The sequence below is a fragment of the Syzygium oleosum genome, unplaced genomic scaffold (assembly GCF_021117445.2).
Source record: "Syzygium oleosum isolate NSW1041296 unplaced genomic scaffold, Sole_v2.1 Sole_v2.16, whole genome shotgun sequence".
In the NCBI taxonomy this organism is placed as follows: Eukaryota; Viridiplantae; Streptophyta; class Magnoliopsida; order Myrtales; family Myrtaceae; genus Syzygium; species Syzygium oleosum.
Window position 1 is genome coordinate 8,373,494 of NW_026607500.1, and position 15,804 is coordinate 8,389,297.

The 15,804-nt window shown below is 43.4% G+C and overlaps 2 protein-coding genes across 3 annotated transcripts; both read right to left on the bottom strand.

The window, feature by feature from the left end:
* Window positions 1–2,907: 2,907 nt before the first annotated feature.
* On the bottom strand, window positions 2,908–5,957 carry LOC115686182 (cytochrome b-c1 complex subunit 7-2, mitochondrial). Its single transcript, XM_030611392.2, has 4 exons — window positions 5,797–5,957; window positions 5,357–5,514; window positions 5,029–5,076; window positions 2,908–3,281 (listed from the first exon to the last, which is right to left on the bottom strand). Exons 1-4 carry the CDS (start codon window positions 5,888–5,890, stop codon window positions 3,213–3,215), a joined length of 369 nt encoding a protein of 122 aa, XP_030467252.1. The 5' UTR covers window positions 5,891–5,957; the 3' UTR covers window positions 2,908–3,212.
* An 863-nt stretch (window positions 5,958–6,820) lies between these two features.
* On the bottom strand, window positions 6,821–14,686 carry LOC115686184 (probable 1-deoxy-D-xylulose-5-phosphate synthase, chloroplastic). Of its 2 annotated transcripts, XM_030611394.2 has the most exons (10): window positions 14,348–14,685; window positions 13,601–13,720; window positions 13,354–13,518; window positions 13,082–13,232; window positions 12,671–12,939; window positions 10,064–10,346; window positions 8,993–9,285; window positions 8,635–8,913; window positions 7,740–8,024; window positions 6,821–7,361 (listed from the first exon to the last, which is right to left on the bottom strand). In XM_030611394.2, the coding sequence occupies exons 1-10, from the start codon at window positions 14,513–14,515 to the stop codon at window positions 7,212–7,214; spliced, it is 2,163 nt and encodes a 720-aa protein (XP_030467254.1). In that variant the 5' UTR covers window positions 14,516–14,685; the 3' UTR covers window positions 6,821–7,211. The 2 variants fall into 2 exon arrangements, with proteins under 2 accessions (XP_030467254.1, XP_056174755.1); XM_056318780.1 differs by lacking the exon at window positions 6,821–7,361 and having other exon boundaries at window positions 7,764–8,029; window positions 14,348–14,686.
* Between the last annotated feature and the right edge of the window lie 1,118 nt (window positions 14,687–15,804).

The window sequence follows — 15,804 nt, forward strand, 5'->3', positions numbered from 1 at the left end:
CGGAGATGATTGATGCATGCCATGCATGATTTTGAAAGAATGGGAAATTTGTACCACAAGTTCTAAACTTATGTACGGACTGCAATCAAGTCTTAAAACTTTCAATTAGTTCATTCTAGTTCTAAGCCTTTTGCAAAAACTGCAATCGAGCCCTAAAACTTTTGTGTGAAATTGCCATTTATTAATCCCATGTTTTATGAGAAACATGCATGCAATTTTAGACACTATTCGTCGAGAGGACTTATTGAATTTTATTATCCTAGGTTTAGGACTTAATCGAATCGATTAAAAAATCTAGAATTTAATTACATTACAAGATTTAGGACTTTCATTTGCATTAACTCGTCCCCATGAAAGGGCTCTTTCATTTTGATTCGAAAAAGATGACACTCATCAGTTTCGATGCAAGCACAAGTCCCTGTCCAAGCTGCTTGTGAAAAGTGACATCCTACCCGACAGACAAATCTCTCCCCACAAGAGGAGCTTCTCAAGTGCTTCTTGGACTCGTTTGGATGAATGCAAATGGAGAAATGAGCAATGATTTCAGGAATAATAAGAAGAACGTACCCGCTACATTAATATGGTGATTCGATACCTTGATCGTTAGATCTATGCATTTGAATCCCGAAAGATGATCATCGCGAATGGTAGTTCGTTTTTTTGAAGTGTCATGGGCTCATTGTAAGTTGGTGCGAGATACTTAGCTTTGGAGGTGCTATAGCTGTTAAGGTGTTTCACAAACACCTTTAAAAGTTACAACATCCCTGTACACAGACAAAGCTGTTGGGAGAAACCTATACCAAACAACCGATAAGAAAATTAACATCTTCGGCTACCATATATAAGAAAAAGCAAAGTCCAATTTATGAACGAGAACTGAGGTCATAAATCGAGCTGTCGGCGACGTTAAGCGCAATATAGGTAAGATGGTCTTGCTAAGAGAAAGCATTTAGTTTGTTCTCTCTGCAAATCATCTGGTCGGTTCAGAGCTAGCAAAGAGATCAAGGATGAGTTAGATTTCAGGCGCGATCTACCCACACAATATAAACACAATATAAGAAGTCCGGGCAAGAGAGACAAAGAGGGAGATGACACATAATTGCAGCAACCCCATACCTCCATTACCATTAAAAGCTGGCCTATATGATTGGCACCTGCAAACTCCCCACTAATAATTCCCCATGCAGTTTGCACAAGCCCTAGACTTTTCATCAACATAGGAAAAGTACACTAAAGCTTTCTAAACAGAACTCAATTAAACTTCGAAATTATTTATCTACACGATTCAATCATAGATCTTCTCGTAAAAAAGTGAGATCAAGTCGTTTCGATAAACAGTATCAGAAGTTGCTAGAGCGTTACTTGAAAATCAATTCGACAGCAACCTTAAAGTTGCAATCTTTTTATTTGTTTTTTACCTACATATTCTGGATCTATCTTCTTTTATCTGATCTGCTCACACCAGGAGGACCAAGAGATGGGGGGGACAGTCTGCACGACGCACTGTTCCATTACATGGCCAATTCTTGGCCAAGCACACTTGAAGAGATTGCTACGACCCACCAACCTATCCTTTACCCTCGCTGTGTATTGACCTCCCTTTTTCTTTGCCATTTTCCTCCCCAGCACATTCTTTCTTTCATGGTGAACTTCATGGGAGTGGGTGATATAGAACAGGGGAGTTTTTGCTCATGTGACATTCGTACACCTGACTTTTGCAGAATTGTACACAGTGCAAAGATACTGAAGCAGAGAAAGATTTGCCACGGTCATCTGTGTCATTAGCTTAAAAAGTCACGGCCTGAGTTCGACCCACTTCAATTAGATTTCACGTTACTCATTTACCATTTCTCTGCTACTTCTGGCAACACTCGGCAACAAAGCAGTGATTCGGCTATTTCAGGTGCCTCATTGTACCACCACATATCAAGACGTACGGAGCGAGCATATTGCATTATTTACTTCTGCGAACATTCAAAATATCAATACTTTCTCGCGCGTCCAGTAAGGCCCTTGGGTCAACCGGGTATGAAAGAGCCATTTAGCCTCATAAGCGAGCTCAGACCCATCTTCTGAGAATCTCGCAAGTACATTATTTTTTGGACATTACGTTCTACACCCATTTATAAACCATTTACTAAACATAGCTAACCTATATAAGACTCATCAAATATGGATTAAGAAATAAATTTGTGACTTGTTATGACAGATCTACTCACAAGTTCGATTATTGTATCGCCAAGGTGAGGAAATTGACAACAAATCAGTGTGAGAAATATTAAATAGGCATGAGTTTTCACTAGAGTTCTATCTGACGCCTAATAGAACGAGAATCCCCTAGGAGCTAAACTTTGCAACACTCTGGTTCACTTTGCCCTTTGCTCCAAATAAGGACCACGAAGACATCTTTTCTTATTGCAAAAGTTCAAGAATAGCAACAGAGCTAGTAGCGAGCATAAAGTTTGCTATAGTTCCCTCAACTAAACTTCATTTTCTTTCCTTGGCTATTCAATGATCTAACGCAGACCTACTATAATAACCAAAACCTGGGTCTGAACCGGTCATGCGGCTCATCTGTATCACTCTTAGGCATCTCTACGGTAATCGCACGCACACCGTCACAGAGTCTCAACTGACCCAACTCAAAGAAGATTCATATGCATCACACTAACCGGTTCTGCGTGGCAAACGTGAAAATATTACACCTTTTTGCGGTTTGATCAACCAGGCATCAAAATTCTTACTGAAGCCAGCTTAAATTCATTCCCAGTTAGGCAAACGTGCTTCCACCATAGAATGGCAATAACAGATATCATGTCACTGGACATTTTATAGGAACTTAGCAAATAGGAATGAAGCAACCAAACAAGGTGCGACTTTGCAGAAGGCAAGATGCACAGCAATAGATAACTTAAAGGACGAAATGGTCCAGATATTATTCTATATTCCATAGCAAAGAGACAAGCATAACAAGAGAATTTATCTAGTACTCATCAACATTCTAGACATAAATTTATTACAAAAGTCGATGTCACTTAGTCATCAGATTCAACTAGATGACAGCCAGATAGCGAATGCCATCCGGTGATGCACAAGCAATTGGGATGAAGAAAATGCTTATAGAAGAGTGCAATGAAAATTTCCACCAGAATATAGGCTACCATGTTAAAGTGCCCATGAGATTAAACCACCGGTCATAAAAGACTAGGAGCTTAAGGAATTGTGCGCTGGTAGAGAGGCAATGCTCCCAAAGCTTCACGTTCTACTTTCTCCTTCTTAACCTGCAAAATCTCACATAAGAAATTCTTAGTGATTTGTGCATATACAGACTGAAAAATAACTAGCTGCCACCATCTAAAACCAAGTGAATCAAAGAAAACTAGTTCCCAAAAATTATCTCAGCTATGACTTTGACGGATCATTTGGCAGGTACATTTCATTAAACCAGAAAAAAGGGCATGACCGGAGGAGAGGAGGGAATCAAGATAGAATGAGAGAGACCCAGAAAAACATGAGCACGTGCACACTCAAAAAACATATCACTCAACACTAATTGTACAACAGGAAATCAATCTTGACAGAAGAAAAAAAATTCCTTACACAAGAAGTATCAAGTCCACTTACTTCCTGTAATAGAATTGGTTAAAAAAATTCACAACAGACTTCAATTCATTCAAGCATCCGAAACTACTATAAACCTCCAAACTCGGTAAGTTAAAACGCAACAGTTAAAAGATTCAAAGTTTCACGAGACAAGTCTCAGCTGATTAACTCTACAGGAAGATAAGCTCAAGGACCAATAAAACTGCCACAAAAGTATTTCATTAAACAATGATATTACAGCTAGTGAGACAAACTATACGACGCCAATGTGATGTGCCACTTTCATATCTTTTCTTTACGGCATTGGTTCACTCTTCAAATCAACAATAGGGATTCTTTCTCCAATAGTCAAACACATATCGAACTTCACAATCACAGCCGAGAAGGTTAAAATTTTTTTTTTGTACGAAACTGATGTCTAAGCCATAACAAAATCCAGAAGTGCCGAAAAGCATACCATGTAACTTCAGAAAGCTGTATCAATCCTAATACTTAAGAGTTCATAAGATAAAAATACTCCTTTTTTACTTTTAATTATAAATTAAATGGAAGTAGACGGTTGTGCGCATAGCCAAACTCTAAATATTTCTTCTCCCTCCCCCCCTCCCTTTTTAGGGTTCTTTAAAGGGTGAGGTTTAGGACCTAGGACACTCTCCGGGGGCCTCCGTGACGGTGTCGGACACATGTCGGACATGTCGGACACCGACACTCGTCCAACACTCCTTTTTTTTAATTATTTATTTATTTGTGGATTTGAATCAAATTAATTTGATTCAAATAATCATAAAAATGATAATTTATCGTGTATGTATAAATATATACATTTAATATATGTGTCCCAACGTGTCGGAATTCTCTATGTTTTATAAATGACGTGTCGGCGTGTCGTATTGTGTCGTGTTGCGTGTCGGTGCTACTTAGTTGAGGACCAGATATTAAGGGTAGGATTAGGAATACAACAATAATTCAGTTCTCCACAACAAAAAAGTTCAAACAATTAAATGTTTAGTTGTAAGTATATTGAGGAGCACCAAACGGGTGCTTCCCATTATTCAAACAATCGAGCCACCTATTTGAGCTTTGGATCGCCTCTTACTTGATTCTTGAGATTAATATGGTATTCAATTGAACCTACCTTAAAAAGCACACCACAACTCGTCGCCACAAATAACTTCTTCATTTTAGCAGTCCACCTTTTTACATCCGATAGATTGTCAAATTTCCATATGAGAACTAACAAATTCACACAACTAAAGATCCACTCCAATCACACGGGCCAATGTAGCAATAACAAAGATTCACAAGAGACCCAGCGAGACTCCTGAGGCTGCTTAAAAGTTCTCTCTCAATGCAAAGGAAGCATGGAGCCAGATCACCATTCATAGCAATCTATACATACGTGTCCTCTGTGCAACAGAAACTTACCAGAGCAAGCATTTCCTGAAGGTAGCTTCTGAAAGGAGTTTGCATAGCCTGGCAGGGGGTAAGAACGAGACACATTAAGAAAAGCAATTGCTCAAAACACACACCCTTGCTCAAATTACAGCAGGTGAACAAGCAACAACACCCAACAACAAAGAATACTTCCACGAAGCGCAAAACGCTCGCGCGCACACCGCCTCCGCAAGTTTTCCGTATCCTATCCCGATCCCGTCCCCATCAATTTAATCTCTTATTCACCGACAAGAATGTTCGAACAACGATATCAAAGCGAGTCGCAATCCAAGACAAGCTTCAGGGAAATGCCGGATACCTGGAGATTCTCGGGAAGGTACTCGTGCTTCATGGAGAGGTCCATGGCGCGCTTGAGGCGCTGGTTCCGGGCGTCCACGATCTCCCTGGGCAGCCGATGGAGCGCCTCCTTCACGTCCAGATCGTAGTAAGGATCGTAAAGATCATCGTACCGGAGCCCTACACAACGCAATCTCGAGCATCAGAACTCGACCCCCCCCCCCCCCCCCCCCCCAAAAAGAAAAACACACACACACACACAACAAAACCGGAAGCTCGAGCCGGCGGCGGCGGCGGCGGCGGCAACATCAACCGCAAAGCCAACCGGCGACGGCGACCGAAGAACCAAATCGAGCAATCGCAATCCTCGAATCGATCGCGAGAGCAAAAAAGAAACGAAGAGAGAGAAAACGGGGGAATCGATGAAGAAGCAGTTGTGCTGCTTCTGCTTCGGAAACGGACCGTAGTGGCGGAGGCGCTTGGAGACGGATTTCATGTGCTGGGCGGCGAACCAGTTCTTCTTCGGATCCAGAAGCGACTGCAGGAACGACGACATCTTCGCTCTCGCTCGCTCGACGACGACGACGATGAAGAACTTCTGGAAAGATCTTCCTTCCGGCGTCGTCCTCTCGTTTTGATATCTGCGGGTCGGTTCGTGGGCTCTGAGCGGAGCGTGGGCTTTCCGGCCCGGACCGGCCCGGATAAAATTGTGCAGGCCGGGCCGGAGTTGATTTCCGGTCCGATTGCTGACGTGGCGCTGCTCGGATTGGAGCGTGATTGAACCGGGATTATCTACCCATTTTTAAGTTCCCTTCAATTTCAGTAGAGCAATGTCGGCGGCGCGGTCGGGACGCCTCCAGAATAGAGAGACTTGAGTGCACCGCTCCGGTCTCCTGATGACATTGCCGGTTGGCTCGGGACAAGGCGCGAATAGAGAGTATCGGGTCCTTGGATAAGCTATCGAGTGCTTTTGGCTTCCTACTTTTGGTACTCTTTTTCGATAGAACTGTGGTCACAAACATTTTATCGCGTGATCGTGCACGGTTCGATGAGAAGACGATCATAGCTGGCGAAAGAGAGGTCGGGTCGTCGGATATACGTCGATGTGGCTTGGTCTTAACATTCTCTTAGCGGTGCAGTTCCCAGGTAATGTGTTGCCGTATCTGATGCGCTCGCCACCATCCACGGTCGGCCGCGGAACTTCGGCTCGGCATAGGCATTGTGGCCGTTGTCGATACGGAAGTCTCTGTGCAAACTTCCATGGGCAGGTCAGGATCAGATTTTGATGCTTCTTGTTCTTATGAATATGAAAAACTAAAGGTTCAGTTGTGCGATCGACATCCATACTACTGCTCGATATATTCATCCTTCCCTCTCGGGTGCTCACCGGCGCGACGGGGCGGTACCGGATCTATCGTTTTCACCATGAAAACATTCCAAGAATTGCCAGCCATGTTCGTACCCCTCGCAAATTGACGTGACACAGTGATAATAACAGCAGCATTTGGAAATGTTCTGTACTGTCTCTTAACAAATACATCACCTTCAGAAAGCTCTTTCGATTCAAAGGAACTTCTTTACTTGGTGGTCTCGAAAGACCGGAGGGACTCCATGTTTCTTCACTATTCATTTTGGCTCCTCGTGTGCGAGACAAATCAGCAGAAACAATCTCTGAAAAGGCTTCTCAGATATGAGTTGCTGTACGCTGGCGGTCGGAACGTACCGCATGCTGACACTTAATACAGCATTCTGGGACAATCGGTAGTTGGTGAGTAAGCCGTCTTTGCTCGAGCTCCTTACGACATCTGGCTTATCAGTCGAGCAGCATCAGCGCGAGGCCGTCTTGAGGGAAATCAGGGTGAAATGATAGCAGGAACCTAGCACATCAACAGAAGAGCTTCGCGTGTCCGGCCGAGGAGACTCAACACGGTCGCGGCAATGTGATGCCCAGTGAGCCCAGCAAGGGAAAGCTGTTCGTTTGGTGACGCATGCTCTATGTAGGCATCAGGTAAGACAATCGGCCGCCACTGGAGGAATCAAACCCAATCAGTACAGCTTGAAGATGGTATCTCACAATTCAATAAATTTTCCTTCTGCATGGGTACTGCACAATACTTATAATGGCCTTGCCTATTGTGGCCAATACCAGGTATCAAACTAATGGAGGTAAAATTCCCTCATGCTAAAACCATAGAATGTTTGCGAATTATGGCCAATACCAGGTATCGAACTAATAAAAAAGAAATGATTCGCCCTTTCTGTAGTTATTCTTTCATTTATCTTGGCTTTGAGATGCAAAAATCAGATGATGCCAACAGGAACGGAGGGCCAGTCGTTCCTCAAGAAAAAATGCATGACAAGGGCAAAATCACAAATACAGAATTATAGAGAGGATGATGCTGTACCTTTATTCTCCCATCAAGCCGTCCATCAAGTGCAATGAACTGCGCGACATGGGAACCGAAACCTCCAATGGATCCTTCCTCAACAGTGACCAGGAAGGCATGATTTTCGCACAGCTCCCTAAGTAACCCCATGTCAAGCGGTTTGCAGAATCTTGCATCCGCAACAGTCACCTCAATTCCGAGCTTTGAAAGAAGGGACCGAGCTTTGACGCAGTTCTGAACCATTGACCCATAACCAAGCAAAGCAACATCTTTACCTTCTGCAAGAATTCTCCCTCTTCCAATCTGCTCTGCAAATGCAGAAATTTAATCAAAGCCCTACAATATGACGACACGACACTTCAACTATGCATCAAAGCAAATGATATCATTTTTTGATAAGTATGCAATAGTAGATAATGCGATGTAAGATGACACGTAACAACTTGCATTTAACCAAATAGATCGATTCGCGTTTGCATATTTAGCAAATAGATTTGAGCTATTACATATGCAGACCTAAAACTGATATTCAGTTATAACAAATCCTGGAAGGAAATTCTAATGAGAACGGAACACGATGATAATCGCTACAAGGAAGGTATAGACTTCATATCTCATTAAGAACAAGCAGCAAGTGGTGTTCTCCCGTTCCTACTATCAAAAAGGAAAACCTTTGGTGGTTATCGACATGAAAATTGGTCGAGGAAATTCATGAAGAAGAGGGAACAAATCAAACACGTCATCCGCGTGTTTAATGTTCTTAACGGTAAACTAACAATAACTAGAACCATTTACATTTTATTAATCTCTTTGGAATTTAAGCACACATTTATGTGAGCTCCTCAGTTTCACAGAATGGAGATTCAAACGTAGAAAACAATATCAACGGGGAGTAAGACTGCAGAAGCATTACCTCGATGGGGATCCCATGACTCAGAGACTTGTCTGTCCGAACAATTGCACCTCGTGGATACCGGAAGCAAATTGGACGATCATCAACCATGGCAGCAGTTTCTACCATGTCCACTAACTCATCTTCATCAGATGGTGCCATGACAATCATGTTGGGCAAACATGACATGAACGTTATATCAAAAGCCCCACACTGCACAGGGCCATTAGATCCTACCAAGCCTGCACTTGTAATGACAAAACGGACAGGAATTCTTTGCCGATCAACATCATGGACCACCTAAGGCCACAAATTCTCTATAAGGAAATCTGTCTAGAAGTTATCGGGACCATATATAGACAGCTGAAAAGGTAAGAACCTGATCAAATGCTCTCTGAAGAAATGTAGATGGGATCACGCAAAATGGCTTTAATCCACCACATGATAAACCCGCGGAAAATGTAACCGCATGTTGCTCAGCCATTCCTACATCAAAAAACTTGTCTGGAAACTTTTCGCGAAACAACTGAAGCGATGGTTCCACCTCCACTCCCCCATGAACCATCACAACATCTTTGTCACTCTCTGCCTTCCTAACCAGTGCCTCCACAAAACAATCACTATATGTCCTGGGTTGATAATTAGATGCCACCGAATCATAACTGCTTGAACCTGAAGAGCACAACAAACACAAACAACAAATGTTGAGTGAAACATCACTCTAGGACAGCTAGAGCATATAGGAACTTTCTTCTATGAAAATATGGTGCATTTAGCAGTCGGCTCTGGAGTTTTAGTTGGAAGATAGCAGCATTTAGGGAAAACTTACACATCTTCACCCTAGTTGCATAATCTAATACCATAATTATGTAATAGGTGTGACTAAGAAACTAAAAGGGCTATAGTACAGAATTCAATGTGGATGAAGAAAATCTGACAATGACTAAACAAAGAAATGTGCAATAATAGGCTAAAAAAGTCAGTTAAACATCATGCATCCGGACCATGTAAAGGCCAAACAGAAGCAGAGTTGACTCTCAGCTCATCAGCATTTATATGATTTGTATGGTTGTCTCTCAAGAGTGATGAAATAATCATCACAGGCAGCCATTTTATTGCCCAAAAATCTGATCTGTGAATTGACAAGCTAACTATACAAACAGCAAACAGTTCAAATGTCGAGCAAAATCCATCAAGCTGGTCCCGGGTTCAGAATTTATTTCTACTTGTGTAATCAGTTGGAAACTACATGAGAATGAAAGGAAATCAACAATTCATCATAAATAAAATACGCAGTTACACACAGGACAAAGGTGGAAAATTATACCATGAAGCACAAAACCAAATATTAACTATAGAGAGCCGGTTTACACGTTTGGCTGCTTTACAAGTCAATAAGTTCTCAATTGAAAACAGTAAAGCGCAGAATTCCTGATGATATCTGACATACCTTCGCCTAAATTCTCATCAATCTCACTCCGCTGACTATGTTCAATCCCTTGATTTTCCTCGGTTACAACATGAATCAGTACAGGACCCATCGAATTTAGTGACACCACTTCTTGGAAAACACAAACCAAGTCCTCAATGTTATGGCCATCAATAGGGCCAATATAGTACAAGCCAAGCTCTTCAAAGAGAGTCGCACCGGGCGGACCCATCATACCACGAGCAAATTCATCAACTTTGGCCGCCCATTCATGCATGCCCCTGCCAATTTTTTTAGTAACACCCTGGGAAAAGAAGAAAACTGCATGTTAAATAAGGGTATAGACGATTGCCACTATTGTACACTACCATTTCAGTTATCGCTAGTAAAGATCTGGTTACAGGGAAAAGTGCCAACAAGTTAGTGTTTTTCCTTTTTATCCTAAAAAAATATATTCAAGGTTTTTTAGGGGTTTCTCTTCATTTCTCTTTGGAATAAGTGCACTAGGAGTCTTAAAACTTGTCGTGAAAATGCAATTGAATCCTAAAACTTTCAAATGTCCAATTGGTAAAATCAGGTACCGTTAGCTCCATCTAATTTGAGTAATGAAAAATGCTGATGTGGCTTTCCCTAACATATTTCCAAGACACACAGTGTTGCGGTGGGCGCCACCTCAAAAAAATGCCAAAGAGAAAACAAAAACAAAAACAAAAGACCACAACCAAAAGGAAAATTAAAACAGAACTGGTATACAAAGACATCACAGGGAGAGGGTTGTTTCAAAGGGGAGCACAAGTTCGTCACGAGGGCTGGCAGCCCTCACACAGGATTTGTGCCACTGCTTGCCAGCACTGTGCAAGGTTCAGCCAACCCTCGCATAAAAAGAAGGAACTAAAACATTCCACCAGCTACAACATTTATTTTTTTTGCCAATAGAATAAAAAGCTATAACAATTTTTCACTTCAAGCACAAGTGCATTCCTGAGTTTTTTTTCTCTTCTTCATTCAAACAGGTTTGGTTTGGAATGCACAATCGAAACCCAGTGGCTATGGCATCCTTGATTGCTACACAGCATGCAACTTCCACAAGTTCTCTTGCTAGCCCGTCCAAAATCAAGGTCTCGACTTCTTCCACCAACTTCTGTGACTTCAATGCTTTGCTCTCCTTTAACTGCCCCTTTCTATTCATTCTCGAGAATCCACTTGCCAGAGCAATGTAGTCTGAGTTCATGTGGTCGCGACAGACTTCGCCTCCGAAATTAGCACCAACATCAACTAGGTTCTCAGTCATGTTTGCATTCTCACTGCCTCTTGTCAGACTCAAGGGCTAACCAACCCCCGGGCGGTGGTAGTGAGTGGTGAGGCCAAGCAATCCACGCTCGTAGCCCCTCACCCGCTTGACTGGCCCTGGCCTATGGCTAGGTGAGGGTCATTGGCCCCTGCCAAGACCGTGACAAGGGTTGCTGGCCCTCGCCAGAAAAGTAGGGTCTAGCGGCACCACCTCTCCACCCCGGCACTCTCTAACTAAATAGAATCAAAACTTCAATTTGTTTTTACCACGATTTTCGTTTTTTTTTTTTATTTTTGTAATTTTCAAGCTTTCATAAGCCTTTTGGATAAAATGTTTGAAGTTCTTTCTCTAACGTGTCACCATATCAGTGCCGTGTGCCTTGAAAACATATTTAATAACGCCGCATCAGTATTTTCCATCATTCAAATTAGACGGAGTTAAGAGAGGTACTCAACTGAACCAACTGGAGAAGTTTTGGGATTGAATTGCAATTATTGAAAGTTTTAGGACTCGAATCACTTTTGCAACAAATTTTAGGACTTCTAGTGAAATTATCCCTTTCCCTTTGACATGACTTACATCTTAGTTGTTACATTGCACTTTGCACGGTCTAAAGAGATGACAACTTGAGAATCTAGTTCAATAGGAGATAGTTTGGCTTGTACTTGACTTTGAGTGATTATAAAAGGACAATTCAAAACTTCAATTCGTACATACAAAGTTAGGATCACAACATATTCCTTTATACTATGATGAAGAGCACCTAATCGCAAACATTTAAGAGATATTCTCTACTAAACACCACAATGACATTAATCAAAAGCTTTTTCTATTAAGTGGAGTCAGCTCCAAGGATCTTATACACATTGTGCTCTGTTTAGGATGAAATCCTTATTAAACATTATCAATCTATTGATCTCTACTAAGCACACATTGTACTGCATTTGGAACTTAGCACTGCTAAGATGAGCCTAAAACGGGAAACTACTGGAATTATCCATCTATCATCATGTCCTACACAAATAAAGGGGCTTGTGTGGTAACTTTTAAGGTTGAGCACTTCTGTGGAAGAAGCACTTGATTAACATCTCACATCCAATACAAGTAGCTTAATTGTCATATTTCCATTACAATAAACAAGCTATAGCTAGGACAAACAAAAAGATGGTCAGGAGCGAGGTGGATATTCTATTTTAGTATGGTCATAATCGGGATCTAGTTATTTCTCAAAGTCAGCAACATATTTTCAACATGTGCATTGTCAATCTATAAAAAATTTCAAGTCCCTCTTCATGACCTGAAAGCAACCATTGAAACAATCCAAATAAATTGCATACCTTGGCAACTTCTCTAAACTTCCGGAAAGATTTGCTTGACTGGAGCTTACTTAGAGTACTAGAGAGCGCATTGATAGATGTCTTCGGGCCCTCTTCAACATTTGGGTGCAAAGAATGACGACTATCATTCAAGATAACTATCATATCAGAGTCCAAGTAACCTGCATTGCTCATTGCCTCATAGACCTGGCCAGCCATTGTAGTTCCATTGCTTATGACTGTCAGAATTCGTTCACGTTTTCCCTTCATATCCCGTGCAACTGCCATGCCTAAAATGATATAATGTATTACTTAAGCTTCCTTCTCATTAGTGGACATAGAACAGCTTGCAAGAGTACCAACATTCATGTAATCAAAAGCTATGTTATAAAACCAACATGTCACGTGAGAATTGACTGCGAGAGACATTACCTAGCCCTGCAGAAATGCTGCTGCATCCATGTCCCGCACCAAAAGGATCATATTCACTTTCAGATCGAGAAGTGAAACCAGACAAACCGTCCTTTTGTCTCAAAGTGTTCATAAGGGATCTCCTTCCAGTAAGCATTTTATGCGCATATGTCTTTCAAGTAAACAGGATAAACAATTTAATACTTTGAACATGCAATTGTGCACATGTACTTAATAATTTTAAGGATCACACACAGCACATAAACACATGCTGATTGCTAACCGTTACTCACTTGTTCCCCAATATCCCACAAAATTTTGTCTGCAGGAGCATGAAAAACGTGATGTATTGCCACTGTCAGCTCAACAACTGCCAGACTAGCTTTCAAAGGTTTTTGTGCTTTGCTTAATATTGAGGATAATTCTAAACGGATTTCATCAGCTAATTGTCGCAGTTCCTGCCAAACTAATTATTAGTGATAGAGATGAGATCAGCTTGAGCAGGCGATCATATCCACCAAAAGGAGAAAATGAGCAAACCTTTGTAGACAGGTTCTTGACATTGGTAGGGCTCTCAATAACATCCAGCATGGGGGTTGGTACTTTCTCATAGAAGAAATCATCATCATCAGGCAAAGAATTGATTTGACTAAAAACATTCTGCATCGAGAAAACTCAATAGTCATAAACCCCACAGTAACAATTGTCAAGATCATTCCAGACGTATATATTGTTGAACAATTTCCGCTCAATCATTTTCTGAAAAATCCACAGTGACTAGTTTACGAATTTAATGAGAATGAAGAACAAAATCAAAATGAAGAATGAACACTGTCAGGTGGCATTTTAAAGGAACAATAGTGCTGTATAATCTATAAGGTACATGTTCGCCAGAAACCATGGACAAGAACATCGCTCAAATGGTATCTTTTCCCCAACATTATCCATAGTTAACTGGTAGAACCTGTCCAAACTGCTAATGCAGATCAGTAGTCACCCAGTACATCAGGCTCCACTTCACAAACACGCGCCACTTGTACTTCCAGCCACGAGCAAGAGACGTAACCACCAAATACAACTTTTTCTCGAGATGGGTTCGTTCGATTTTTCAATGCTGAGCAATTACTGCACGAGGTGGGCAGACAGCCCACATGACAACATAAGCTCCGAAAACAGAAAGAACACAGCCATCAAGATCAATGCCTTCTCAGCGAGCGAGCGAGCGAAACGTCTCTACACACGCGCGAAACAACCACCGAATCGAGCGGGAAAAATCCTCGCCGTTACCTTCGAGCGAGTCGTCCCGGAAGCAGGAGCGATCTTGCAAACCTCCGCAGTTGGCGAAAACCGACAGCCCCAAGACTCCACCTTGCTGGAGCCCGAGCACGAGGGCCGCCGTTCGCCGTGATTGCCGCAGGCTCCGAACGCGGAGAAGCGAGCCGAAGCAGCGGCCATCCGCGGAGAGATCACCAGTCAACCTAGCGTCCTCGGCTAGAAGGAGGACTTCCACCCCTGATGACGAACGCGAGCTCGGCCTCACCGAAGGAGCGCGCGGGTTCCGAGCTCAGGCGAGCGAGAGGACACTTGCAGGGCGGCGGCGGTGCCGGCGCCGCCGTTGAAGGGCGCGAGCGGCGGCGGGTGTTCGGCGGCTTTGCCGGCGCTCGCCGGAGGCTTCGAAGGTGAAGGTGAAGATGAAGTGATGATGACGGCGAAGTTGAAACTGAGAGAGAGAGAGAGAGAGACGAGAGAAGACAAATGGAGCATCGCAGGAGAATCGAGACGGTTGGAGAGAGAAATGTTCCCCCAATTTTTTTTTTATTTTCTATTTTTATTTTTGCCTTTGTTTTTTGTTTTATTATTTGTCACTTAATGATCTTACTTTACAAGAAAATAATTTATTTTTGGGAAAAAACCACCAAAAACCCCAAACTTTGCCATCTGTGACACATTTACCCCGAACTTTTTTTTGTGACACCAAAAACCCCGAACTTTCTTTTTGTGACACATTTACCCCAATGTATTTAGTCCATGGGCATTTTCGTCTTTTTGCTTTTTTTTTTTTTTTTTTCCGTGAGGGCCTTGCCGGATCCGGTGAGGGGCTCTCGCCGGCGTCGAGCGAGGGCGGCCCTCGCCAGATCCGGCGAGGGCGGCCCTCGCCGGCGTCAGCGAGGTCGCCTCGCTCGGGGAACGAGGGCGGCCCTCGCCGACAGCCGGCGAGGGCGACCCTCGCTCGACGCCGGCGAGGTCGCCCTCGCCCGATCCGGCGAGGGCCGCCCTCGCCGGCGTCGGCGAGGCCGCCCGCGCTGAGTCGGGCGAGGCGACCCTCGCCGACGCCGGCAGTCGACCTCGCCGGATCGGGCGAGGGCCGCCCTCGCTCGCCCGGGTGAGGCGGACCTCGCGCCCGCCGCGAGGGTCGCCCTCGCTCGGCGAGCGAGGCGGCCCTCGCCCGACTCGGCGAGGTCGACCCTCGCCGACGCCGGCGAGGGTCGACCTCGCTCGAGTCGGGCGAGGCCGCCTCGCTCGCCTGTGCGAGGCGAACCTCGCCGACGCCGGCGAGGGCCGCCTCGCCGAACCGGCGAGGCCACCCTCGCTCGATGCGCTGCGAGGGCCCCCTCACGGAAAGGAAAAAAATAGAAAAAAAAAGAAAAAGCAAAAAGACGAAAATGCCCATGGACTAAATACATTGGGGTAAATGTGTCACAAAAAGCAAAGTTCAGGGTTTTTGGTGTCACAAAAAAAAGTTC